This window comes from Eucalyptus grandis, chromosome 9 (genome assembly GCF_016545825.1).
Source record: "Eucalyptus grandis isolate ANBG69807.140 chromosome 9, ASM1654582v1, whole genome shotgun sequence".
In the NCBI taxonomy this organism is placed as follows: domain Eukaryota; kingdom Viridiplantae; phylum Streptophyta; class Magnoliopsida; order Myrtales; family Myrtaceae; genus Eucalyptus; species Eucalyptus grandis.
Genome location: NC_052620.1, coordinates 958,533 through 985,510, shown reverse-complemented (window position 1 = coordinate 985,510; position 26,978 = coordinate 958,533). Strand labels below are relative to the sequence as shown.

The 26,978-nt window shown below is 39.6% G+C and overlaps 2 protein-coding genes across 7 annotated transcripts; both read left to right on the top strand.

Annotated features, from left to right (window-relative positions):
* Positions 1-279: 279 nt before the first annotated feature.
* LOC104418008 (ammonium transporter 3 member 2) lies at positions 280-2,654 on the top strand. The gene is given in 4 exon segments (XM_010029215.3): positions 280-1,020; positions 1,469-1,491; positions 1,493-1,752; positions 1,893-2,654. Coding segments are annotated over 4 exon segments (1,464 nt in total). The 5' UTR covers positions 280-357; the 3' UTR covers positions 2,411-2,654.
* A 2,573-nt stretch (positions 2,655-5,227) lies between these two features.
* On the top strand, positions 5,228-26,707 carry LOC104418006. Of its 6 annotated transcripts, none has more exons than XM_010029207.3 (21): positions 5,230-5,916; positions 7,052-7,114; positions 9,773-10,119; positions 10,213-10,312; positions 10,399-10,476; positions 10,584-10,643; positions 10,746-10,850; positions 12,679-12,789; positions 14,783-14,824; positions 14,907-15,053; positions 15,134-15,315; positions 21,196-21,509; positions 21,603-21,724; positions 22,274-22,316; positions 22,406-22,497; positions 23,000-23,048; positions 23,486-23,553; positions 23,661-23,777; positions 24,955-25,055; positions 25,357-25,402; positions 26,113-26,707. In XM_010029207.3, the coding sequence occupies exons 1-21, from the start codon at positions 5,770-5,772 to the stop codon at positions 26,161-26,163; spliced, it is 2,385 nt and encodes a 794-aa protein (XP_010027509.2). In that variant the 5' UTR covers positions 5,230-5,769; the 3' UTR covers positions 26,164-26,707. The 6 variants fall into 6 exon arrangements, 5 of the variants coding, with proteins under 5 accessions (XP_010027509.2, XP_010027511.2, XP_039157578.1 ...); XM_010029209.3 differs by having other exon boundaries at positions 15,131-15,315; positions 26,088-26,707; XM_039301644.1 differs by having other exon boundaries at positions 5,231-5,916; positions 14,940-15,053.
* The last annotated feature ends 271 nt before the right edge of the window (positions 26,708-26,978 follow it).

Here is a 26,978-nt window from a genome sequence, read left to right as displayed (position 1 = left end):
TTTTCCTTTATAGGGGATTCGAACTTGTGAAAATACTCTAATCGCCCGTCAGGAAAGTCTTCCAGAACTTGTCGTTTTGTGACAGGTCATCCTGACCAATGGGACAAGATACCGTCCTTGGAATCTTATAAAATATGCCCCATATGTCATAACCTGAGATGCAATTCAAGTACCCCTGATGCCATGGATCTCTCTTCCTGTATTATTTATGTACAAACCCAAAAGCTTTGACCTTTATAAATACACGTCTCACCCTCCACTTCCTTCTCTGATCTCTTGCCGTGTTGCTCTTTCTCTCTATCTCTAGATTCCTTCAAAGCTAGGGAGGGAGGGAAACCTAGTTATACTGATTAGAAAATGGCTGCTCCGCCCCCGGACCCCGTGCCCATGGCATACCAGGGCGGCGGGTCGGCGGCAGTGCCCGTCTGGCTGAACAAGGGGGACAACGCGTGGCAGATGATCTCCGCCACGCTGGTGGGCCTCCAGAGCATGCCGGGCCTCGTGATCCTGTACGGGAGCATCGTCAAGAAGAAGTGGGCGGTGAACTCGGCATTCATGGCGCTGTATGCGTTCGCGGCGGTGATCGTATGTTGGGTCACCTGGGCCTACAAGATGGCGTTCGGGCAAAAGCTCGCGCCCTTCTGGGGCAAGGCGGGCCACGCGCTCAACCAGGAATACCTGGTAGGTCAGGCCGTGCTCCCTGCCACGGCGCACTATGGCAAGGACGGGCTCCTGGAGACGACGATGGCGATGCCGTTCTACCCGATGGCATCGATGGTGTGGTTCCAGGGCGTGTTCGCAGCCATCACGTTGATCCTGCTCGCGGGTTCAGTGCTGGGGAGGATGAACTTCCGGGCGTGGATGATGTTCGTCCCCCTGTGGCTGACGTGCAGCTACACAGTCGGCGCCTTCAGCCTGTGGGGCGGCGGCTTCCTCTTCCAGTGGGGCGTCATGGACTACTCCGGCGGCTACGTCATCCACCTCTCCTCCGGGATCGCCGGCTTCACTACCGCCTATTGGGTCAGCTCATCTCTTTCTCTCATGGAAATTTGACTACCTACCTTCCATTTTTATGTTCTGATAGAAAGAAAATTTTCATTTCCAAATTCTGTTTGAATAAATTCGTGTTAGGTAATTATATTTGTGTTTTATATTCCAATAAAGAGCTTCCAATGAGGATGGAGATTCGGCGTTGACCTCGACTTTCGAAATTTGATAACCTCTGAGCTTGTCGATTTATTATATAGGGTTTGCTTCAGATTCAAGATACTGAGATCATCATCTTTGACAAACGAGAAGCAAAACCCCATTAATTTACCCGATTTTTAAACTTGACAATTGCCTCCTACGCTAAAGAACAAAGAAAAAAGAAGGATTACTCACTGGATAAATCTCTATCTGAAGTATATTAGTGTATCACGGATGTTGAAAGAATTATGTACAATTTTTCAGCGTGATTCTTGTACAGGTAGGACCCCGGTGCACGAAGGACAGAGAGGTTTCCGCCGAACAACGTGCTGTTGATGCTGGCGGGGGCGGGGCTGCTGTGGTTGGGGTGGGCGGGGTTCAACGGGGGTGACCCTTACACGGCCAACACCGACTCGTCCATCGCCGTCCTCAACACCAACGTCTGCGCGGCCACCAGCCTCCTAATGTGGACGTTGCTCGACGTCATCTTCTTCAAGAAGCCCTCCGTCATCGGAGCCGTGCAGGGCATGATAACGGGCCTCGTTTGCATCACTCCCGCCGCAGGTACTCCCCGTTGACCAGCTGAATTAAGAAAGTTGCAGCTGTTAAGCAGCTGCAATTGACTAGCCAGCCAGCCACCTTTCACATTGGAATCTGACTGACTTTGTTGACGTTGCCTTTCCGCAACCTTTCACATTGTACAGGGCTGGTCCAAGGTTGGGCGGCGATAGTGATGGGAGTCCTCTCCGGGAGCGTCCCGTGGTTCACCATGATGGTCGTGCATAAGAGGTGGACGTTGCTCCAAAAGATCGACGACACCCTCGGCGTCTTCCACACCCACGCCGTGGCCGGCTACATGGGCGGGATCCTCACCGGCATCTTCGCCGAGCCCACGCTCTGCTCCCTCTTCCTCCCCGTCCCGAACTCCCGGGGAGGAATCTACGGGGGCTCGGGCGGGGTCCAGATCGGGAAGCAGCTGGTGGGCGGTGCTTTCATCATCGGGTGGAACCTCGTGGTCACATCCGTCATATGCATCTTGATCGGCCTGGTGGTCCCCCTGCGGATGCCGGAGGAGGAGCTGATGATCGGGGACGATGCAGTGCATGGCGAGGAGGCTTACGCACTGTGGGGCGACGGAGAGAAGTACGACTCCACCAAGCACGGCTCGGAGGACACGTTGCACAATAATATGTCGTTCACTGGGGCGACTCAGGTGATCTAAATCGTGGATGCTCAAGATGTTATCGATTGCATTCTTGCCGACGTTTGGATGCATGATTTGGGCGAGGGAAATCATGGGAATGTGCATGATCCATTTTCATCTATCGGTCTTGTTGGTTGAAAAACTTATGTAGCGAGCAAATTGTCCATAGTTCATATGGTTGTGTACAAGCGGTCAAAAAACCAAGGTTTCATCACCACAAGCACTACTTTTCTACTAGTAAATTTGGCTTTTTTATGCATCATATTTGCTTCTTTTATTCATCAATCTTTGTTCAAGCATTTGGTCTAATTGCCTAATAATACATAAATTTAGAAATGAGAGAGAGAGAGAGATGGGCCTAAACCCTATTTGGGTCCAATTGAGACACCAAGATCCAAGCCCAAAGATTGTATTTACCAAATTCAATCCTCACCAACCCAATCAAAAGCTCAATTTCCAAGCGCATGTCCTTGGCACTGGCAATTTCCTCCTCGGCCCGAAAGAAAACTTACAAAAAGATAAACCGCTGTCATAGATTCCGTCCGATTAAACCCTAAAGCCGGCCTAAGAAATGTTCCTTTCACATGGGGTGGGGAGGCCTAGGCGATGATACTATTGCATGCACATCAAAGGCCCTTTTCGCGAGTACGTGCAATCATCACTTTCAAGATCACTTTATCAAAAGCCATGCATGGAGAGAGAAGAAGCTTCCCTTCGCCTTTTTAACAGAGAGACAGGGGAATGCTCTCTCTCGAAAAGTTGAAAACTTGCCTTAGAAGTGAGGGCCTATGATGATGTCCATGATGCCCAGTGTTGGCAGCGGGTGCTTTGTTTGATTAGCCCTACGTGGCCCTTTCAAATTTGTTCTAATCACAATTAAATTAATGTATATATATTTATGTGTGTGAGAGAGAGATTATCCATTGATCATTAGGCATGTTGGCCTTCGACAATCTGCGCCCACGTGTTTGTCTATCCATTCAAAGGACGAAAACATTAGATCCAAAATAAGCTCCGCTGTCTCTAATATTTATTCGATTAAAGTCCTTCCACTTTTTGCCCCGATAGTTAAGAATTTTTGGCATGTTTGTTTACGATTGAGTTTTAAAAAAGTACCTTCTTTTTTTACTCTCTTACGAAAATTTCAGATGTTATTTGAACTTCGCAAAATCATGATATAATGATTGGTGAATCAATTTTGTATATTGTGAAAATTCCAATTATTTTTGTTAAGATAAAGTCAAAATGGGTCTGTTACAAATTTAAATTGAGTAAATAATAAAATGTAAAAATCCACACAAATAGGTGCTTCAGTGCTCCATCCGTACAATAAATGACCCAGCAATCCCACTAAAAAAGAAAAAAGATTACGTTGCAATAATTGACGCTTGAGTGATCATGCTCCAAATTCTAAAGAAAGACGCACTTTTCTCAATTTCATGAAGCACATTTATTTTTTATGTTAAAATCACGAAAAAATCTTCAATTAGTACACTCATACTACATTATTCCAAGCTAAGTTTTATTTTTCTATAGAAAAAATTGCAAATTAGTATACTTATGCCACATTACAATTTGGGGTAAATATGAAACTTAAATAACAATTTTGGGGTAGGTGTGGCATAAGTATACTAGTTTTTGGTTTTTTATTATGCAAAAATTAGTTTTGGATAAATGCGACATAATATATACCCATCTGAAAGTTTTTGGTGATGTAAAAAATTAGTTTAAAATAAATACGACACAAACATGTTAGTTAGAGTTTTTAACGGTATTAGCCCTTATTTTTTCCAATTTGGTCTTTCTATATTAAGAGTTGTAGCCGTGACCTACGGAAAAAGAAAAAAAAAGAAAGGAAAAATAATAAATAATTGTCCACTTTCAAACATGTTAGTTATGATACATCTATATTAAGAGTTAGCTCTCTATGGCATCGTTCTGTGACACAATTGAGGGGAAATCTCAAATAGCTTATTTATTTTTATGCTTATTTCACTTGGCATAACCTCTCTTTTTCAGATTTATCATCTCATTCCAAACATAAATTCACTTGTTATTGCCATCTCGAGGTTGCTAGTCTCAAAACAACCATCGGGGCATAATTATCGAGGTAGTCGAATTGTGGTAATCTTTTCAATTTGATTACTACGCGGGTGGGATCATAAAGATGACGTCATTACGAATACACTATGGTAACGTTCGAGCAAAGTGCACTTAAAATATTATAAAATTGTGCATGTACACATACATAGCATTTGGCCTATACTTATTAGCTATTTTTCCAAAAACGATTGATTTTATGGGAGCCATCATTAACTTATAACCTTGATTTATTTTTGGATAATGGCATATATGATTCTGAACTTCGACCAAATATACAATGTGATTTCTAAATTTTATTTTAATTTGCAATATTATCCCATCATAAATTTTTGATTTAATCTTAAACCTAGAAAATGTTCAACACAATCTCTATATTTAAATTAATGAAATGACAATATGAATAATTTTTTTATATAATGTAAGGCGTAAATTGAACATGCATAAAAAGTTTAGAAACTACATTAAATAAATTCAGACTTCAGAACTAACATTGCAAAGCGAGTTTAAATTCACGGACTATATTAAACAAATCAAAAGTTCATAGAGATGATATTATATATTGAGGGATCATTTCCCTCGTTTGTCTCAATTTCATTCTCTTTCTATTTTTATGGGAAGGACATGTTTTTGAATGGGAAGATTTAAATGGGAATGGGGTTATCAATCATGATGAGGAAGCACAAAACATAAAAACCAAGGAGAGAGAAAGACAGTTGATGATTGTTAATAAACCATTTTAGAGAGAGAGAGAGAGAGAGAGAAGAGGAGAAGAGGAGAAGGGAAGACTCGTCCGCGTCTTCTTTGGCGTCTTTTCTCCTGCGCGCGACGCGAGCTCGAGAAGCGGGAGTCGGGAGAGGAGGGCGACCGACGGACGATGCTGCATCGCCGCCGCCGCCGCTGCCGCTGCTGCCGCTCGTCGTCGTCGTCGTCGATCTCGCCGTGTCCGCCGGGCTCCGATTGGCGATCCCGATCCCTTTGCTCCGCCTCCTGATTTTTCCGCCGCCGCCGCCCTCGCCGTGGTTCCCCCGGCGTTCGTTCGTTCGTTCGTGAAGGTGGGGTTTTTTCGCTGCGGGAGCTGGGGATTCGCATGAATCGGGGCGCGGCTCCGCGGCTCCGGTCGAAGAAGCCCTAGATTGGGTGGAGCGGGGAGCGGAGTGAAGTGGGGGAGAGTGGAGCTTGCCCCTCCCGGCCCTCGGCCCTCCTCGATCTCGCGGGGGTTTTCTGCTGGGTCTTGACCGCGTGTCGGGTTTGAGAGTTGCGCGCGTTGGAGGAGGATGGAGAACGGATTCGATGGGAAATTGGCGGAGAAGCTGTCTGGAATGGCGCTTAATGACGCGGCTTCCAATGTCAACTCCAACAGCGATAGCTTGACTCAGGTCATGAACGCCGTTGAAGCTGCCGAAGCCACTATTAAAGAGCAGGTTCCTCTTTCTTTCTCCCTCCTCTCTCTTTCTTTCCTTCCTGTAGATAGTTTATTTGATGCCCAATTCGCAAAGCATGAGGTAGGTCGAGCATCGACGAGCCTTTTGTAGTGGATGCCGAGTTCCTAGAAATCGCACTGCGGAAGATTCTTGCCCAATTGGGAACCATCGTTTAGCCGCTTCAGTCCGTGATTGAATTAGTCGTGAACCCTCATTCTGTGTGTGAACATGCTCGAAGAGGTGTGGAATATCTCAACTCTACCTGCTAATTATGTACCCCATATGTTTTTTTTTCCTTATGGATGCGTAAATGCAATTCATTTATGAGCGCCAAAGGGGTACTGAATAGATGGTCGATCTGGCGACCTTGCTGATTCCTGAAACTCGAATGAGTACGACTCTTTGCTTTTCACTAGTACGATTGGAGCACCTATCTTTGATTTTAGATGGGGTGTATGAAGAGTCCTAGTTCGACTACATCTGGGTGGAAATGTAGGCAGTTTTACTTTGAAATGGAATTAATTGTTTGGCAAGGACCTATATTCTGTGGGAAATGGCTCTAATGATGTATTATGTAGATCCTTCCACATGACAAATCTCCTTAAACCATCTTCTATAAGAGAACCCCCACCCTCACCCTTCTATAAAGAGGAGCATCTTCAACAGAGAACCTCCATGACCTCTGCAGCCTAACACCCATACCACCACTACAAAGCAGTGAACGCTCAGTTTCAAGTTCATCCAGGGTTTGACTTTCTCAGTTGCATTTACTGCATTACTTGGTCAACTCTTTCTTGCTCCCATTCTGTTGCAACCTCCTACGTGACAACTGAAGGGGTGAGAAATTATCCTCCTAGTTCACCATTGTGGATGTCACCCTTGTAATCAAGTGGACATAAAAGTTTATCTTGCGCTGGAGTGGGGCATTGCTTGGTGCCTTTTACTTTAACTTTACTTGTTGCAAGTAAATGACGTGCTCAACTATGAACTGATGCTTGCACTTTCACGTTACATGACATGTTGCTAGAAGAAGATGATTACATGCTTAAAGTTATGATGGTGCTGTATGCTGCGACTCTGTGACATTGAAATTTGACAAGAGGATGATCTTAATTTTCCATTTCACTCATGACAGATGGACGAGAATAATCGGCTGAGGACCGAGCTACAGGAAAAAATGCAGGAACTGGAAAGATATGTAAGTCATAGGTACTTTTGTTGGAGCAGACTAGTTTAATCGTACATATGTTTGCACTGAGAATGTGTATAATTTAAATGTATAGTACCTGTACATATAGACATGCATCTGATGGGCTTTCCACTTTTCTATTTATTTTTTAGTTAATGTTAGGATCTTCTTTCTTGATAGCCAAAAGAGGTTGTAGTTTGGACGTTGAAGTTGATTCATTCTGAACATAACGAGAATATTTCCTTTACCTGGCCCTAGCTTTTATGCTGTCTCTCTATCATTAAAATCGTAGCCTGGCCATGTCAAGCAGTTGTTGAGTTTGTCTTATGTTTTGTTTTAGGAGCGGTTGAATTCTTATGTAGAAAGGGTTAGTGTTTGGCAAGCACTTGGGAATTAGAAGCATGTGAACTTCAGGTGCACCCTGATATTCTTCATGTATACGAAAATTCTACAAGAACGCGCATCCAAATTTTTAATATGGTGAGCATGTGAAGGAAGCAACCGACTACTCTTTTCAAGCACTAATTTCCCTTGCCACCATACTTGTTTGCAGCCAAGTATGTTTGAGACTGAATAAGTTTGGCTAAATAACTCATTGGTCGATTCACACTGTACTAGTTCCTTTTTTGTGAAGGAAAGATAGTTGAACTATAGGAGTTCTCGACCCTAGAGGAAGGCAGTGATGCCAACAAGGAGGGAAGAGAAATTTTGAGAGATTCAGCTAGGGATTAAAATTGGCTAGTCCAGTGGGCCAGCTTGGGTTCGCAATGAATTTCACTAGTCTCTTCGAAAATGATGCCCTAATAAGTAGGGTGGTTGCAACCCAGTACTTTAGCTAAAGGTCAAGAAGGCATTTTACACAGTGAGATAGATATTGATAATGTATAAATACATGTGTGTATATATATATATATCTGTATGTATGTGTGTCTCATTCCAACTCTCATACAACTTTTGAGGGGTTCTTTCACTTGACACTGGACTTGAGCCACTTTAGGTTTTCAGGTATTCTGTTTCTTCATGTTCTTTCTTTTTCAATTTAAAGATCATTTTCTTCGCGAGCATGTTCACCTACTCAAAATGTACATTGTTAGAATGTCCAACTTAAAAGTTTGCGCCATTAGATGGAGGGAGATTTACGTGTATATGAGGCTCATATATGCTAATTCACATGCAAACCAGATTGAGAGCGGCACATGGAATTGACAAATAGGGGGCCACATGTGGGAAGTAAACTAGGTGGAACGTGTGTATGATATCATGCTAGAAAATCCAACCCAAAAGCTTAAGCCATCACAATCTCCATGGACAAGCATTGTGGGACACTTTAACGTAGATATACCTAGGAGCTTTAGCAATGATGCTCCATTCCATGATGAGGATTGTCTAAGCCACTCCAAGACCCCTCAAATAGACCTATTTTTCTGCTATGCACCTTCTCCAGAGATAATCCAAAGTCAGGATTTTGTGAGAAGCCAAGATCGATTCTCTAGGTGGGCAAGTAGATTTCAAGATGAGATTCTAATGGCCTCTGGCTTAAATCACATGTCTCTTTAGGGTCCTGTAGGAGGATTTCACATTGAAGCCGTGAAGGTGACTGGCACTATCTCTTTTTCCATATTTACACATAGTTTGCCATTGCTTATGTCATTGGTCTTTACTTTCAATTTGGCCTATAGAACAGATTCTCATTATTTGTACGCCATCTCCAACAACTTATTTTGTATATCTCAGAACTTCAACTCTCCTTCATTTTAAGGATTAACTTTAGGACATGACCACCTATATGATGTGCGTCTGACTTTTATCACATCGCCTCTCTCTTTTTTTAGCATCTGTACAACTTTGATGCGTGAGTTCTTGGCTGAGTTGTGAGTATGGTCACACAGGAGGATTCTCATAGGTTGATGTTTCATCTAGTGTTTATGATTTTGTATTTCAAGACATTTAAATCAACTTTTTGCATGAACGCTAGCTCCTGTCCTCTCTCACCCTTTTGCATGACCCACTTAGTCAGTACAGATAAAAAAACGAAATGAGTCAATTGGGAAACAGGGCGGCTTAAAAGTATTCAAATTATACTTATCACTTTCCTATCTAAGCAAAATTTAGTTTATTTCCTGAGAAATTATTAAATGATTCCAAATGACTAAATATCAACATGCATATGATTTAATTATTGAGGTGTTGTGTAATATAGAAGTCAAATCTCAGATGCTAAATTATGAAGTTCAAGTGGAAAAGAAAAAGGCAATGTCATTCCAAACATGCCCTAATGTGCCAAGATAAGTATGACAACAGTACCACCATCCAGCAGCTGATGCTTCTGTCATTCTTAGCCAAGGAGCTGAAGGATCTGTGGATATTGTAAATAGGAGGTGGAATGCGTATTGGTCTTGTGGACTCAGGGTTTTGGTGTTTTGGTGGATGATTGATTGGGAGAATGTGGTCTTTTTTTCTTTTTTTGGGTTGAAGTTTAGGAAAGAGGGACCTCATGTTATTGTTAAATCAGTAGTTACTGCATTATGCAATTTTGCAATTTTGTGTGTTGTAGTTTTGTGACCCAGCTTTTGATTTTTGTATTTTTCAACCACACATTGATCAAGAAATCTCAGGGGTCATTAGTACTAATGAGTCATGACTATTAATGGACTCTTTCTCTTGCAGAAATCATATGAATCAATGGCTTCAAGACATGATGTTGGGGCACCAGATGGCCTTCTTCGCAGAGTCAATGATGCTCAACAATCTATACCGTCTGTGGGAAATCCAGAAGAGGGCGTTAACAGCATAGGAGGCACTTCTCCACGTGATCAAGCCAGTTCTATTATTGTTCACAAGGAGGTGAAACTAAGTAATCAGAATGTTGCCGGACATACTCAGGGGCAAGCCCACTCTGAAAGCAATAAGGCTAATGGGACATTAAAAGTTCTTCCTGGTCCTCAAGTTCCCACCGATAATACTGGCTTTTCTCAGTTATCATCACCATCAGCAACATCTTTTTCTCCTAACAGGTTTTACATTGGATTTGAGCAATCCATCTTAAAGTGATCAATAAGTCAGTGTTGAGATGTATAGAATCTTAGACAGAATTTCGTGCTTTGTAGATATCAAACTGAAGGAGAATATGATAGAAGACTTAATATCTCTGGACATGGGCTTATGCGGATGGCGGAAGTCAGTAATTCTAGCAGCCTCCAGAAACAGGTTGCTGTGGGATGATTCCACAAATTCCTTTTACTTCTGATATTTGTGTTGATTGCATTGGTTTATGAATGAAATGATATTTGTAGGATCTCATTCATAAGGTTCAGGAACAGGAACAAGAAATTATACAGTTAAGGAGATATTTGTCAGATTATTCAGTGAAGGTGAGAGTGATAAGTGGGGTCGCTTGTATGACAGAGTGGGCTTTTACTTGAGTCTCCTTCTGGACTAAGTAGTGTTTGGAAGTAATACAAGTTAATCTTGTTTGTAGGAAGCACAAGTACGAAACGAAAAGTATGTTCTGGAGAAGCGAATTGCTTTTATGCGTATGGTAGGAAGCTTTTGATCAGTCATTGCTCTCCACTTCTCCAATTCTGGTTCACCTTTCCTTATCCATGCAATGGACCTTTGCCCTCTGTTTTTGGAAATGTAGGCCTTTGATCAGCAGCAGCAGGACCTTGTTGATGCTGCTTCTAAAGCTCTGTCGTACAGGCAAGACATAATGGAGGAAAATATTCGTTTGTCATACCAATTGCAGGTATACTTTGCTCGTCCTAGGGAATTTTTTTTTTTTTAAATAATGGTAATTTTGATAGTGTGCATGCTTTTCGTATTTTGCTAGAATATCTCTGATTTTGTGCTTAATACTCTCTTTATTTCATGAAGAACACCTTTTTTTCCCCTCTACTGTTTCAGCTTAGTGAAAGAAATTTTGATACGTGTGGTATGGAAATGCATTCACGTTGTAGGCTGCTGACTTTCTGTGGGTTCTCATTAACTTGTCTCAAAGGAAAGTGTGACAAAAATGCAAATAGAATTCTCCTTGCCCCTCCTATCCTTTTTTTTTTTTTTTGGGGGGGGGGTACTTGCTCCTCATATAGGCACCAGCAGACCTGGGGGCAGAGATTTGCCACCATCTCCACTGAACTTAGAGAATAATCCCTTTATATGTGACCAGTCTTATTAATTGTGTGAGTTCCGCCCCCGCTAATTGTGGCTTTCTTGTTGATACTTCCAAAGTTCTTGCCACTAGTAACTACTAATGGTTCCCATAATGGGTGGAGCCATAGTCTTGTAAATAGTACATGACTCCATACAGAATAACAATTCATTTCAATTTAAAGAAAAATGAAATGGAAACTTGGCAAATGACAGTCATATAATATCTTTGATTCGATTGTTGATCTTCATTCGAAAATTTGTTATTTCAACAGAAATGTGGGATGAATTATGTGCACATGTGATATGCATTGACATTCTCTAGGTTTGCTTATGCATGAAAATGTAATAGCCACCGCATGGTGATGTGTGACATGCTTATGCACATGTCATGTGATCTTTCATTTAGGGTTTTACACTTTTGGTAGAGTGGAAACTTTCTTATGGATTAAATGCCTCAGGTGATTTGATTTAGAGAGTTGTTTTGCAAATGGCTTTGGTTATTTGAGGTCTTTTTGTATATGGGTCAGCACCCCTTGGTGCTCTATAATCGATCTTCTTTTTACCTGTAAAAAGAAATGAATAACATGGTAAAAAGTTTGTCTACTGATTTCAAAGCTGAGATAAACTTGAGTATACATGTTATCTGAAGGCGTCTACTCCTTTTACGTGGTTTGACATTGAGTTAATAAAAATTTGACCTTGTCCTATCAAACTGTAGCCATTGATTTTCTGACTTGAAGAAGGGGAGAGAGGAATCTCAAAGTCTCTAGGAAATGATGTTTTTACAAGATGCGCATGGTTCAACTTACAATAATTAGAACCTTGTGTTCCTGAGATGAATAAAACAAAGTAAAAAGTAAGAACATCGTATTTGTATGTGTATCTACATATATGTGCATGCAAATTAAATGTTACTATCATTTTCTGTAAAAATAACAAGATAAATATGGGCCTCCTCAAGTAGGGTTGTGGTTCCCTTTTGTAAAAACCAGAAGCATAACCCCCCTCTCCTCTCCTCTCTCTCTCTCTCTCCCTTAATTAAATGAAAGATCAACTGGCAAATAGGAACTCAAAACGGAAGTACAATTTTTCAAAGGAAGAGTATAAATTGGGAGACTATGTTTAGGCTTGTCAGAGAAATCTGGCTTCACCAACCCTAGGTCTCAAATTTGGGTCAGCCACTACATATAGGTCTTCATTATTACCTAAGATATTGTTAAATTCTGGTGCCAAAATGGGCTGTTGCTGAAAAGGTAAGAGTAAATGACACACTTGTACATCATGTTGTAGTATCATCATTAACAAATCTAATCCAGAATCTTACTCTGCCCTCTTCTCTCTCTCTCTCTCTCTCTCTCTCTCTCTCTCTCTCTCTCAATGTTTAGGAAAAAGCAAATTTTGAGGTTCTTGTTTTTGTCTCCCAGGCTGCACAGCAAGAAAGATTGACATTTGTGCAATCTTTGCTGCCTCTCCTTGCAGAGTATTCTCTGCAGCCTCCAGTCCTCGATGCTCAGTCAATTGTTAGCAATGTCAAGGTATGTCCAAATCATGGAGTTGTTCCTAGTCCATTACACGTGAGTTGTATATCGTCTCTCTGTTCTTGTAAATTCATGATGTTCTTGTGCCTTCCTTGTAGACTAAGACTGGCTAAATACGTTTTTACGGGGTGCCTTTATTACACAGAAAATCAATGGCATAGAAAACATTTACTAAAAATGATAGTTTGTATTGCTTAAAAAAATTTAAAAAAATTAGTCGATGGAAAATTTTTTCATTTACAACAACAATCTATGCCATAACATCATTTATGATCAAAGTTGTTTTTCATTCATTAATTTTTATAAGCGATACAAACTGTTAATTTTAGGAAAATATTTTTCAAATCAATGATTTTCCAAGAAACACATGCACCCTTTGTATTTTGATTTTGTTTTTGAAGCAATAACTTTAGTAGCTTAAATGTCAGAGCTTTGGTAATTCTTTTACCTAAAGGACTCAACCAAACAAAGGACAGAATTATTGAGAAGCTAAAAATGCACTAATACAGCTGGCAAATCAAAAGAGGATCAAACTTGCTTGCATATGGATTTTGAAAAAGATTTTGATACTCCAGTGATCACTTCTAGAATTAATTGTGATAGCACCGTCGTCGCTGTCCTGAATGTCCCAAGCCCAGCCAAAAATTCTCCCATTTGGTTCTGTGGTAGCACTTTCTGTTGCAACCGATGTACAAATGAACTTAAACAAAAAGGTAAGATAGTTACTTCTAAAGGCAGTATATATGGAAAAAGAAAAGAGAAACAATCAGAACTTGCTTCTATTGTTTGTATTGGATCTTTTAAGAGAGAAAAGCTTGCAATTTGGTGGAAGAGACAGCATTTCAGCTTTTCTATTGAAATCTGTTGAAATTCATTTCACTCTGTAATTTTGCTGAGAGATTGACATGACAAACTGGCAACACATCTTTTCCCTTTTTGGGTCCTCTGTTGATTTTGACATGCACTTTGACTCAGCCAGGGTTGGCAATTCCTAACATGACTCAAACATGACATGAATTTACTGAGAAAAACACAAATACAACATGACTTTAACTCAAAACTAACACGAATCACCACATTTTCAATCATTTCTAATGGAAAACCCCCAGTAATAATGCTGAATCAATTTTCTTAATGACATGAATTATTGACATGAATATGCTGACAAAACTTGAATTTCCAGACCTACTTTCTATTTTTTCTTCAATAAAATCTTTTTATTAATGGGTTTTATCTTTTCCCAAAATAAATCTTGAGATGCTTGATTTTGGTAGAAGCATGTAACACCATTGAGACCCACTCTCATCCTGATGGCTGCCACAGCGAACAGCATGGTTTTTCAGTGGTGGAACTTTATTAAATACATAATCTTTAATCAAATAATTCATCACATGAAGCATAAAAAGAAAAACTGCATTTTCTTGGGTGAATGCAGAATTGCATAGTTGCATCTGAAGATGGTAAAAAAGCAAAGAGAAAGGGACAGAGAAGAGCACTTTGTTGCTAATGGCTTGTATCAAATCTTTTGATGGACAGGAAGTTGTAGTTGAGAAATGGAAGAATGGCATTTCAGTTCCTCTTGAAATCTGTTCAAATTGTTTGGACTCTGGAATTATCCTCGAGTATATGACACTATAGACTGTTTTCATATCTTTTTCCTCTCTGGATTTCTATGTGTGCACTTTGATTTATCTCTTTTTCTTCTTCTTCTTCTTCTTCTTCTTCAAGAGTGCCTTTCTCATAGGTTTTGACTTTCCCAATATAAATATGGGCATGCTTCATACATTAATGATTATGTGATACTATCCAAAACTATTCTCATTCTTGTGGCTGCCATAGCAAACTGCATGGGTAGTGTCAGACATAAATTGAACATGGAAATTGTGCCTGATAGATTTTACTAGATTGCTATCGTTTTGACTGGTGAAGTTTGAAGCCGCGTCATGCAAGAGATAGCTGATTTCTTTTCCAATGGACATCTTTTTTGCAGGTCCTTTTTAAACATCTACAAGAGCAGTTAAATGTTAATGAGGTGTGTGGCCTAGATTTGAGATGGCAGCAACATCATCCAACATTTGATGTGAAATTTGGTATTTAAGCTCATCTTATTTTAGGTGCTCAACAAATTGTCGTCTTTCTTGCTTCAGACCAGACTGAAAGAATCACACTATCAATTGGCCCCTTGGAATTCAGAGGCAAGTCCATCAAGTTTCGCGCCACAGTCGCCTGCTTATTCCGTTGGTGCAGCGTTGACGACTTCAGTATGCACGAATATTCAGATCTCAGTTCCTTTTGCCTGTAAAGCATCTTTCCTAATACCTGCAGTTTTTCTTGCCAGAAGAGAAATGGACTAGAACTGGTGCCACAACCTCCTTTTTCCCTAGGAAATGCACCAGTTTCTTCTGATGCTCGGCCAAGTGCTGGGTGGGATGCATTGAATGCCCATCAGACTGCTTTCGGAGGTGTCCTACCCAAAAACATGGAACCAGATGACATAGGGAGGTATTCACCCCTTGCAAGCAGGTGAGCTTGGTCAAATGGAGCCTACTGTAACTGTGAACTGATTGTAACACATTTCAACTATCTGCGTTTGTTGGTGGGATCAGTCTTCGTTGAATTATTGTGTTGATTGCTTGCATATACTTAAGTTCTGCCCTATGGTGCTCTTGGACTTGACAAATGTGAAATTCATAGTTTTTCTACTCCACATGTTCCTCAATATGAACAATGCTGCTTGCCTATGAATCTTGGAGTAGACCATGTGATTACAGCAATAAATTTTTAGTATCAGCGCATGCATTTTTTTATCAAACATTCTGTAGCTATTTAAAAGGGCACAGGAGTTGGTGATGTTTATCAGTTCTCTAGCACAGAAGATTTGCATTCACAGAGGTAGACTCCTTATGTTGGTTTTGTGATCCCAACCTTCTTCCTGGCAAATGTTTAACTTTTTTGGCTGATGGTTTATTGCTACTGTAATCTTTTTTCTGCAAATACCTTTTTCCATGTGTGAGATGAACTTCTAGGATAATGAGTCCTTGGGTGGACCGAGTCTTTTAACTGGAGAGTTTCTTTGACCCTTTATTTACTATAAATACTTTAGTTTGACCATTTTGTTGAAAAGGGAAGCAGAAAATATTTGACTGGAGTTGTCAAGCATTGTCCTGATATGAATATGATGTCATGAATCAGTTACCAGAAAAGGAAAATGTTAAAAGGCCCCTAGGGTACTTGTTAAGCCTCATTTATTGTGCTTTGGAAGCATAATATTTCAATTTGAAGCTGGGGACTTTCCAAAATGAAGAAAAGAATCTGTTTTCTTATTTCTCATAGAGTGATTGCAATGAGTATAAATACATGAACAGATAACCTAAATTAGGTAAGAAACCTATTTAAGTAAAGATCCTAAGTAGCCTCTAATCTCTATCAATATCTAATTTATAGCTAACAAAAATCAAATCAAATCACATAATATCACGTAATATAATCACGTAATATAATCAGGGAGAAATTCTAGAAGATTTCCTAATACATTCCAACACTCTCCCTCAAGCTGGCTTGAAGATGTCTTCCATAGACAGCTTGTTCACTAGACAAACGAATTGCCTTTTATGTAATCCCTTGGTCAGAATGTTGTCAGCAGCCTGATCATCACTTGAAATAAACGGCATACAAATTAGTCCGCTATCAAGTTTTTCTTTGATGAAGTGTTTATCAACTTCCACATGCTTTGTCTGTTCATGTAACACGGGATTATGAGCAATTGCGATTGCTGCCTTATTGTCGCAATACACTTTCATTGGTATGGAACTTGGAATCTATAGTTCATCCAAGATACCTTTAATCCATATAACTTCGCATACGCCATGTGCTACTAACCGAAATTCAGCTTCAGCACTGCTTCTTGCCACCACACTCTACTTTTTACTCTTCCAAGTGACTAAATTACCACCAATAAAGGTGTAGTAGCCTGAAGTAGATCTCCTATCCATATTGCTTCCAGCCCAATCTGCATTGGTGAACACCTCAATTTCCAGATGTCCATGTTTTTCAAACATTAGACCTTTACTAGGACTTCCCTTCAAGTAGCCTAGAATTCTATATACTGCTTCAAAATACCTTGGCCCTGGTGAGTGCATGAATTGGCTCACCATACTTACAGCAAACAATATATTAGGTCGAGTATGAGATAAGTAAATAAGTCGACCAACAAGCCTTTGATACCTTTTTCTGTCTATCACTTCTTCAGCCTTGGCAAGTTCAAGCTTCATATTTGGTTCCACAGGGGTCTCTACTGATTTACATCCTAATAGACCTGTCTCTTTGAGCAGATCAAGAACATATTTGCGTTGGTTTATAAAAATGCCCTTCTTGGATCTCACAAATTCTATTCCAAGAAAATATTTCAAGACACCCAAATCCTTAACCTCAAACTCTCAGCCAGCTTTCCTCGCAAGCTTTCCAACTCAACTTTGTCATCACCAGTCAATATTATATCATCAACATAGACGATTAGAATTGCACGCTTACCTTCCTTTGAGTGTTTATAGAATAGAGTGTGATCTCCTTGACTTTGGTGATAACCAAACCTTTTAACCACCTTCCCGAACCGTTCAAACCACGCTCTTGGAGATTGTTTAAGTCCATATAGCGATTTTTTTAATTTGCAAACTTTGCCTTCAGCTTCTGCAAAACCTGATGGTAAACTTATAAACACTTCCTCCTCCAAGTTACCATTGAAGAATGCATTCTTCACGTCTAACTGATGTAAGGGCCAATCAAATGCAGCAGCCAAAGATAGTAAAATTCGAATAGAATTTATCTTGGCAACTAGGGCAAAAGTCTCCTGATAGTCCACTTCATAAGTTTGAATGAACCCCTTTGCCACCAGCCTTGCTTTATATCGCTCAACACTCCAATCAGGTTTACATTTTATAATAAATACCCATTTACAGTCAACAATCTTTTTTCCTTCTGGTGCATCAACCAATTCCCATGTGCCATTCTTCTTAAGTGCAAACATTTCATCCTCAACTGCTACCTTACACTGTGGATCCTTCAAAGCTTCATGGATATTTCTAGTAATAGATATGTGAGATAGATTTGACACAAATGCTCTATGATGATGAGACAACTTTTGGAATGACACATGTTCTGATTTAGGATGCTGAGTACATGATCTAACTCCTTTTCTAAGAGCTATAGGCATATCAAGATTAGAAGCATTAGTATTAGAATTTAAGACAGGAATGGAGGGAAAATGAGTACTACTAGGATCACGTGATGACAAAGGCAAGAGATCATCTCTCGGGTCTGCAGACAGATGAGGCTTCAAGACAAAGTTCTGATCTGCAACATTTTGAAGAGTTTTTCTTCTAGTATAAACCTGAAGCTCGGGTTTGTTGATCACATTGTGATCTTGAACTTTTTCTCCCCCTATCCTTGACACATCAAGATTCGGCAGAGGTGTTTTCAAAGATTCAAACAAAGGAGTAGGAAGGACAAGAGAGTTAATCTCTTCACTAACTTCGCCATTCTCCCCCTGAAGAGATTTGTTAGAAAAAAACGATTGTGACTTGATAAAGATTACATCCATAATGATATGAGTTTTACCAGTATGTGGATTGTAACACTTGTAACCTCTTTGATTAGGTGCATACCCTATAAACACACACTTTTCAGTTTGAGGATCTAATTTGGATCAACACTGAATTGGGAGATGGACAAATGTAGTGCAACCAAACACCCTTAGAGGAATATGAGAAAAAATACGGGCTGTGGGGTACACTTTTTTGAAACAATCTAAGGGAGTAGTGTAGTTTAATACCTGAGTAGGCAATCTATTAATTAGATAAGATGCTATTAACACAGCTTCCCCCCATGAGTATTTAAGTACATGCATTGAAAAATAGAGGGCACTCGATACTTCAAGGAGATGGCGATTTTTGTGTTCAGCAATGCCATTCTATTGGGGTGTAGTTCGGCAAGTTGACTGGGGAAGGATGCCTTTTTCTATCAAAAAACTCCTCAAAAGCTGGTTATAATATTCAGTACCATTATCAGTACGAAGAATATTAATAGTAGTACGGAATTGAGTCAACCATTTGATAAAAAAATTTGAACAAGGACTCAATCTCAGACTTGGCGCTCATCAAGTATGTCCAACATAAACGGGTATGATCATCTATAAAGGTAACAAACCATCGTTTTCCGGTTTTTGTTGGCATGGGTGAAGGACCCCAAACATCACTATGGATTAAGTAAAAGGGGATGATGCATGATACTTTTGTTTTGGATTATAATGAGTACAATGACTTTTAGAAAAAGACAATTGTCACAATGTATTGAAGAAACATCCACATCTTTGAACAAATGAGAAAACAAATGTTTCAAATATCCAAAGCTAGGATGGCCTAATCTATGGTGCCAAACCATTATTTGTTCTTGAACAAGGGAAGAACTAAAAGTTCCATACGCTTGAGGTTTTTTATCAGAGTCAAAATAGTAGAGACCATCCCTCATCATCGTCTTTTCCCCGAGATCTGATCTTGAAACTCACAATGGGAAGCAAAAAAGACAACACGGCTGCTAGACTCTTTAGAAAGTTTACTAACAGACAAGAGGCTGCAGGCATTATGAAGTTTAATAGAATCAGAAAGTGGAACTAATCCTTTGCCTGCAATAGATGAAAATCTCACATTGGCAATCCGAATTTTTTGGTTGCCGGGATAAATAATATAGGATTTGAACAAATATGAAATATTAGTCATATGATTGGATGCCCCTGAATCAATGATCCAAGGTATAGATTGTGAACAACAGAAGAGGGCATTTAGATTTCTACCTTGGTGGGCAATCAAAGCAGTAGGATTACCCGATACGAACCCAGCTTGAAGTAGCTGCAGAAGATGGTTTAGTTGTTCTTTGCTGAAAGGGAATGCAGTGACCTCATTAGCAGTAGGAGGCATACGTTGAGATGACTTATTATCACGGCTGAATGAAGTTGGTCTCCTTGCCTCACTAGTTGTAGAAGCTGGACGGCCATGAATCCTCCAACAGGTCTCCCGTGTCTGACGGGGTTTGTTGCAGAAATCACACCAAATACGGGGTTTCCCATCTGATCTTCGCAAGTTAATGGGGATCTTGCTTACATTTGCCTCGGAGACTATTGTTGTAGGAACATGGCCCTTCTTGTCTTTGAATATAGTCAATGCTGAACCTTCCGATGATCCATCCTTTCCGCCGGTAGCTAACTTGCCCAGCATTATTCCTCGTCTACTTTCTTCTCTCTAAACCTCTGAGAAGACCTCTCCAATAGGTGGAAGAGGCTGCTTCCCAAGTATTCTGCCGCGTACCTCATCAAACTCATCTTTAAGCCTTGCTAGGAAAGCGTAAATATGTTCTGCTTCTACAATTTTCCTGTATCGATTACCATCTTCAATACACGTCCACTCATATGATCATTGAATACATCCAACTCTTGCCACAAATGTTTCAAAGAGTGAAAGTATTTCATGACAGTTTCCTCTCCTTGTCGCATCTTCCCCAGCTTCAAGGTTAACTCGTAGATTTGAGATTGATTACCCAAATTTGAATACATCTCACACACCGCATCCCAGAGTTCCTTTGCGGTATAATAGCCTAGATAATTTACACCAATATCTTCTTCCATGGAGTTGGTCAGCCACATCATAATCGCTGAATTCTCTGCATCCCAAACAGCCCAAGTGGGGTCATTCGTCGTCGGTTCTGCGTTATCTCCAGTCAGATAGCCAATTTTTCCTCTTAACTCGTATATACATTCGAACGGTTTGAGACCACCGGAAAAAATTATCACCATTCAGTTTTATGGAAGTGATCTGAATGGGATGAGGTTCGGTGGACTTTGTGAGAAGTGATGGGAGGTTAGACTGGGTGATTGATGATTCGTCCGACATAGTGATCAAACAATCTCAAAAAAAAAAAATTACTCGAGGTGAATAGATAAAGGACCTTTGGGCTCTGATACCATGAAGAAAAGAATCTGTTTTCTTATTTCTCATAGAGTGATTACAATGAGTATAAATACATGAACATGGAACCTAAATTAAGTAAGAAACCTATTTAGGTAAAGATCCTAAGTAGCCTCTAATCTCTATCAATATCTAATTTACAGCTAACAAAAATCAAATCAAATCACATAATATCACGTAATATAATCACGTAATATAATTAGGGAGAAATTTTAGAAGATTTCCTAATACATTCCAATACAAAATGTGTTATTGTTCTTTCAAAGTGTGTTGATATGCATTATCAATTTCAGTGGTCTTAACCAGTGCCCAGGGGGCACTGGTTAACAAGACCCATCAAAAAAGATCATTGACAATGTGATGTACTAATTTGCTCTCTTGATGTTATCAGGGGTGCTGTCACCCGTGAAATGGCAGGACACTTAGCAAATACTCAGGGCAGCACACCTCTCAACCGTCATAGTGAAGAAACTACCAAGCAAGTCACTTTTCGTGAGCCTGTTAGCAACACAGAGATGGATGATCCTGATGTAGAGGGAAGTCACAGTGAGAGAGAGTCTTTGGCTAATTGGTCTTCTGGGAATTCCCCCTATTCAGCCCCATATAATAAGCCAGGCTATGCAGCCCCACTTGATAATCCCGGCTCGTTATATTCCCCCTATCTACCCCCAGTTCTTGAAGAACCTGCTTCTTCCTTTTCAGAGGGTAACAGTACATTCTTGTTAGGATTGACTTGTTGTCTTGTCAACTCTGTCATAATCCTTTTTTTTTTTTAACAGAATTGTTTATGTCATGCAGCTGCAGAAGATGATCCATTACCAGCTATAGAGGGCCTCCAAATTTCAGGTGATGCATTTCCTGGTAAGGAACTGCAGGCTTGTGGATACTCCATTAATGGAACAACCAGCTGCAACTTTGAGGTGTATATCTGGTCATAAATAACTCTTTTGTTTTTTAGTAGTCCTGGCTGGAGACTTCCTGTTATCTAAGGTGGCATTGTGGTTCTGTTGTTTATTATTTTCGTGGATGAGACATCTTTTCTTACAATCTTTTATGTCTTATCATGGTACGTTTCCTATTTTAAGATGAAAACTCTAGGAATGAGCTTTAGAGTGATAGATTATGGATTCTTGAAGTTGCTTTGAACTTGATGGGAGGCCATGAGAAGTAACAGGATTTACCGTCTGTTGATAAAGATCTTGAACCACCAGGAGCCCTGTTCAGGATTGGGCGAATATTAAGACAAGACTCAAGCTACAGGATGTCCTAAAGGGATTATATCATGTTAGACCATTCTGCTATTATTGGATAAGGGTTTGCAGCCCCTTGTTGCCCTATAGTTGATCCTTTTACCTATAAAATACCTAACGTTTAACCATTCTGGATTTCTTGCATCTGTGAAGCTTTCATTTGTGCAAATATTTTGTTGCTTGTCATTCCTGACAATGGACTGCCTTTCTGTTTAACAGTGGGTACGTCATTTAGAAGATGGGTCGATTAGTTATATTGAAGGTATGTTTTTAGGCTTGCACTTACATTTTTCCTTTTATTCTTGAAATATGTTATCTAAAAGCTGGGTACTGTGGATTTTCATATGTTAGGAGCTAAGCAACCAAATTATATTGTAACTGCTGATGATGTTGATGCGTACCTTGCCATTGAAGTTCAACCGCTGGATAATAGGAAGCGGAAGGTACTGATTTTCAATTTTGGCTTTGGCAACTGTGGTAGTTTATGCAGACTGTTATACTGTCAAACGTGCATGTCTTTTGTTCATTGCTTCTCTGTTTTTCTCCCTTGGTCTTCATCATGCTTTTCTGCAAGTTTTCAGTGCGGGGTCAGTTTTGAAATCAAGAGCCCTAGAGTGAGTACACGCATATTGGCTGAATTCCTGACATTTAGGGAAAATAAAAAAGGCATGTGTTGGAGATTGGGATTTCCAAGTGCTAATAGCAATTCTTCTTATGTCATATTTTCAGCATATTCGCATGAATTGGGTTGTGATTGTTTTGTGTTTTGATCTGATTGAAATTTTTTTTATCCTAGTACGATCTCATTCAGATCACAGTCTTCTTTACCTGGCTGAATCTGAAGTTAGAGAAATTATTTCAACCAACCATGTTACAGATTCTATATGTCCTCGTTATGTTGGATATCAATTACTTAGCCTCTGACTTGTTCTCTTCACAATCTAGGGGGAGCTTGTGAAGGTATTTGCTAATGAGCACAGAAAGATTACGTGCGGTGGGTAAAATTATGCTCCGTACCCTTCTCATCTATTGTAAATACTATAATTGGTAGTTCATATCACATCCATTTATCCTCTTTAAAGTGAAAAGGATGGAACGATTTAATTTACTGTCATAATTAGTAATTTTCCTCTAAGCCATGCTTGTTTGATGTTTTGCCGGTAGAATTTTCAATCTAAACTTAACCCAATTAGCCAAGGAAGCACATCATTATTTTTCTTTCTTCTTTCTTTGTGGTGTAGCTAGTTATGCTAAAAAAATGAAAGCCGTTATGTTGAACCTGGCATATTGCTTGATTATAACCAAATTACCAAACTGCTGGCTTCATGTTTCCCAGAATTCTCCATAACTTTTGTTTCACTCTGTCAGTGAGGATTGTTCCCCGTTTCATGCACCATAAATCTTCTAACTTCTTCTCCTCTTTGTTCGAAGGTCCTATACAGAATACCATAGAAAGGACTTTTCATGAAGGGCATGCATCATACAAAGTTTCATTATCGGTATGGAATCCTCAATGATAATTGTGATTGTTGCCTCAACTGTTCATTGTTCTCTCTTCACTTGCTAAAAGAAGCATGACTGGCTTTATGTAAGCTGTTGATGGCAGACGGGATATCTTGACATATGGGAACCGGCTATATTGGCTGTTAAAAGGGAAGGATACAGCATCAAGTGTACTGCCAGTGATGATGTATTAACAGAAAAGTTTTCTCCAAATATGAAAGTATGATCTTATTCCTTTTATCCTTTTTTGATACTCTGATCAATTTGTTTCTCAAGCTGTGATATAAGTGCTTGATTCTAGACAAGGGGCCTTATCAATCCTAAAGGGGTAAAAGAACTTCACCTATTTCATCACTTGGCATCATTAAACCTGCAATATGCCTGAGACCATTTACGTTCTTTTCTACTTTAACATCCATCATTTTTGTAAATTCAATTTTCATCTTGAGAGTCTAATTGAGTATTGAAAGCGTCATTATCCATCCTTCCTATGTTCTTTGAGGGAAATGAAAGGGGGGCATGTGAACCAGATTTAAATTTAATTCACTAAAATCACGAAGGAAGGGACTAGACACACTTTGATTCAAATTTAAATTTAGTTTACTAAAATACTATAGTATTTTTGTGTTGATGCCTCAAATGTAGGAAAATGTGGAAGCCACTGTAACTGGATTGTGTTCTGCATGTCCTTGTCCCCATCAAAGTAGCTATTAATTAACTAACTTTGTTTAGATACTTTTGTTGTCCAAGTTACCTATGGGAGAATGTGTTGAGCTTCAATATTTTAGCCATGAGATTTTATATATATATAATTACTTTTGTACTGGTGAACTGGAACACCAGAAGTCAGTTTGTTAGCCAATATTTATCTCTGGAAAGAAGAGAACTAAATGAGTAGTATATTTGACTAGAAGAATTCCTGGTGTTTGGTGTCCGTCATCCTTTGTCACAGTTTCCATATTCAATATGCATAATCAAAAGGCTGTTGTGCCTATAAGAGTTGTGTTCATTTCCATAATTTAGTACCATCACTAAGTCGTCATTTAAACTCAATCACTAATATGGTCATCGACGCTCAAACTCTTGGCCATGAAGTTTGGAGCGTGTGTGGCCTGAAGTGGTGGGTACTTTCTTGCCGAAACATGGATACAAATGCTGGATGTAGAACAATGGTAAAAAGTTTATCTTTTAAAGCTTTAGCTTTCTTGATATGCACAACTTTTTAGGTGGAAGCATGAAGTGAATGTTACATAAGTAGGAAAAGATGTGCTGTAATGAAAGGAAGTCTTATCAGTTCAAACCTTTTGCTTTCTTAACAAATATCGATATATTAACTTTGTAATTGGACTAGAGTTGAGTAATAGCTTTGTCCAACATTCCTTTTTCTTCCCCTGCAGATTACAATTCCCTATGGAGATGACACGGCGTTCTGGATAATAAGTTCAAATGACAGTGAGCGTTTCTTAAGAGCAGAAAACACTGCAGAAGACATTAGCTGGTAATGATCCATGCTTGTTATGTTATGTTACTTTCCTATGCCATCTGAGATCCCTATCAGATTTAAAATACGTTAAGACTTTGGAATAGAGGCCAATGAGGTGCTAATATTTTTCACACGGCATGTTTTGTCTAATGTTGGATGGTAAAGAATCGCATGGCACTCTTCCTCCACTGAAAGTGAGAGAAAAAGAAGGAATGAACAAGTTATACGTTAGTTCAGGGGAAGGATTTTCTTATATTATGATCCTGTTATTTGGCATCATGTTGAAATGTAATTGCTGTTCTCTCTCTCCCTGCAGCTCAAGAGATACGATTGTGCTGACTCTGAGGCTGTTCATCTTAAGGGTACTTTTCTGTTTTTCTTCTCATCACATCTCTTTCCTTATTAATATACGGTTTGAATTATGTACGAATTGTACCGTCCAACAAGAAAATCTTTCAGAGTCAATATCAGAATGTTGATTTAACATAAGTGAAAGTTGGAAAAACCAGAGTCCCCAATATTCGCAAAATCTACTTCCTAATCATCATTTTTATTCTGTTTTTCACCCTTCTCAGACCCTGGGAAAATATTTTGTGCATGCAGAAGTTTCAGTTAAATGATATCAAGGGGTAACAATGCATTCAGAGGAAGCATCTGTTGCAGTCTGTAGGATGTACCAGATCTGACAATTTGAATGCCTTTATGAAGTTTCAAAAAGTAAAGGCAAACCCACGGCAAACGAAAGTGATTAATGACTGCTCTTGATAATCAGCAAACTTAAAGTTCACAACCAAAATTAGCAAAGGGAATCAAGTGAAGCAGCAACCCTTAAAAGGGGTCCACGATCAAACTTAACATTTGAATATAACTCAATTTATCAATTATGGGTTTGTACGTGCCATCACCATGTTTCATTAGGGCTACAATTGACTCACTGGGTCTCACTCAAGGACCATAAACATCAGTCTGTTTTCTTCTGAGTTCTGTGTGACTGACATTTTTACTAACCTGAATATGGACATGTATATTGAAGCATATAATTCACAGGGTCCATATCCTGTTGCTTATGCAGGCTGGTGATAAAAGGAAAGGGAGGAAAAGGAGTCTGTTCTTCAACAAGTAAAAAAAATCTCCTCTTTTACCTTTCACAAATGTTCATTGCCTCATTGAGAATTGCAAGTACAACACAGGATCTTTGGATAGCATGCTGCATAGTTCATTATTTGAATTCAGACTATCTGAAGGTGAGTCAGGTATGCCCAATGAGGGCTGGTTGTATAGTTTTTGCATGAAACATACCCTTTCTTCCTTCTGGCCATAACCCCTTTCTCTTGTAATCTTTTCGATGTAAAAACCCTAGGAAAGCCAGAGGAGGGCATTTTTCACTTCATGTACAAAAATTTTGTTTATTGTTTTGGCTCAATATATATGGAGGAGGTATTCACTCATCAGATCGTTTGTTGAAGCAACTTATATTGCTCTAAGTGTCCATGGCCTTGTGAACTGGTATGACAATTTGTCTTGGTTTTGGTTAGTTATGAGATCTTGCCACATGGGGATTGTAAGTGAAGGCTTGCAATTGATGTAACCATTGGCATGACGTACTCTTGTTGAGTCTTCAAGTGATGTCAATGGATAATGTATCCCGTGATTCATAAGTTTAAAAATGAAGTCATGGCGGGAAAAAGAAAAAGGATGCTAAGCAACTCCACACAGGCAAAAGAAACAGAGTAAGGCTATGTAATCCTCCGGCTGTGTAAATTGTCTTTGGGTTGTGACTTGAACAAGTTGATTATTCAGTTTGTAATTGCTTGTTGAAGCTTCTCCCTCCTCATTCAGCATACATTCGCTTGATGTTGTTGGGAGATACTAATTTAGATGGTGAATCAAAGAACAAATCTATTGCAAGTGCAAAATGACATTGTTGATACCGAATGC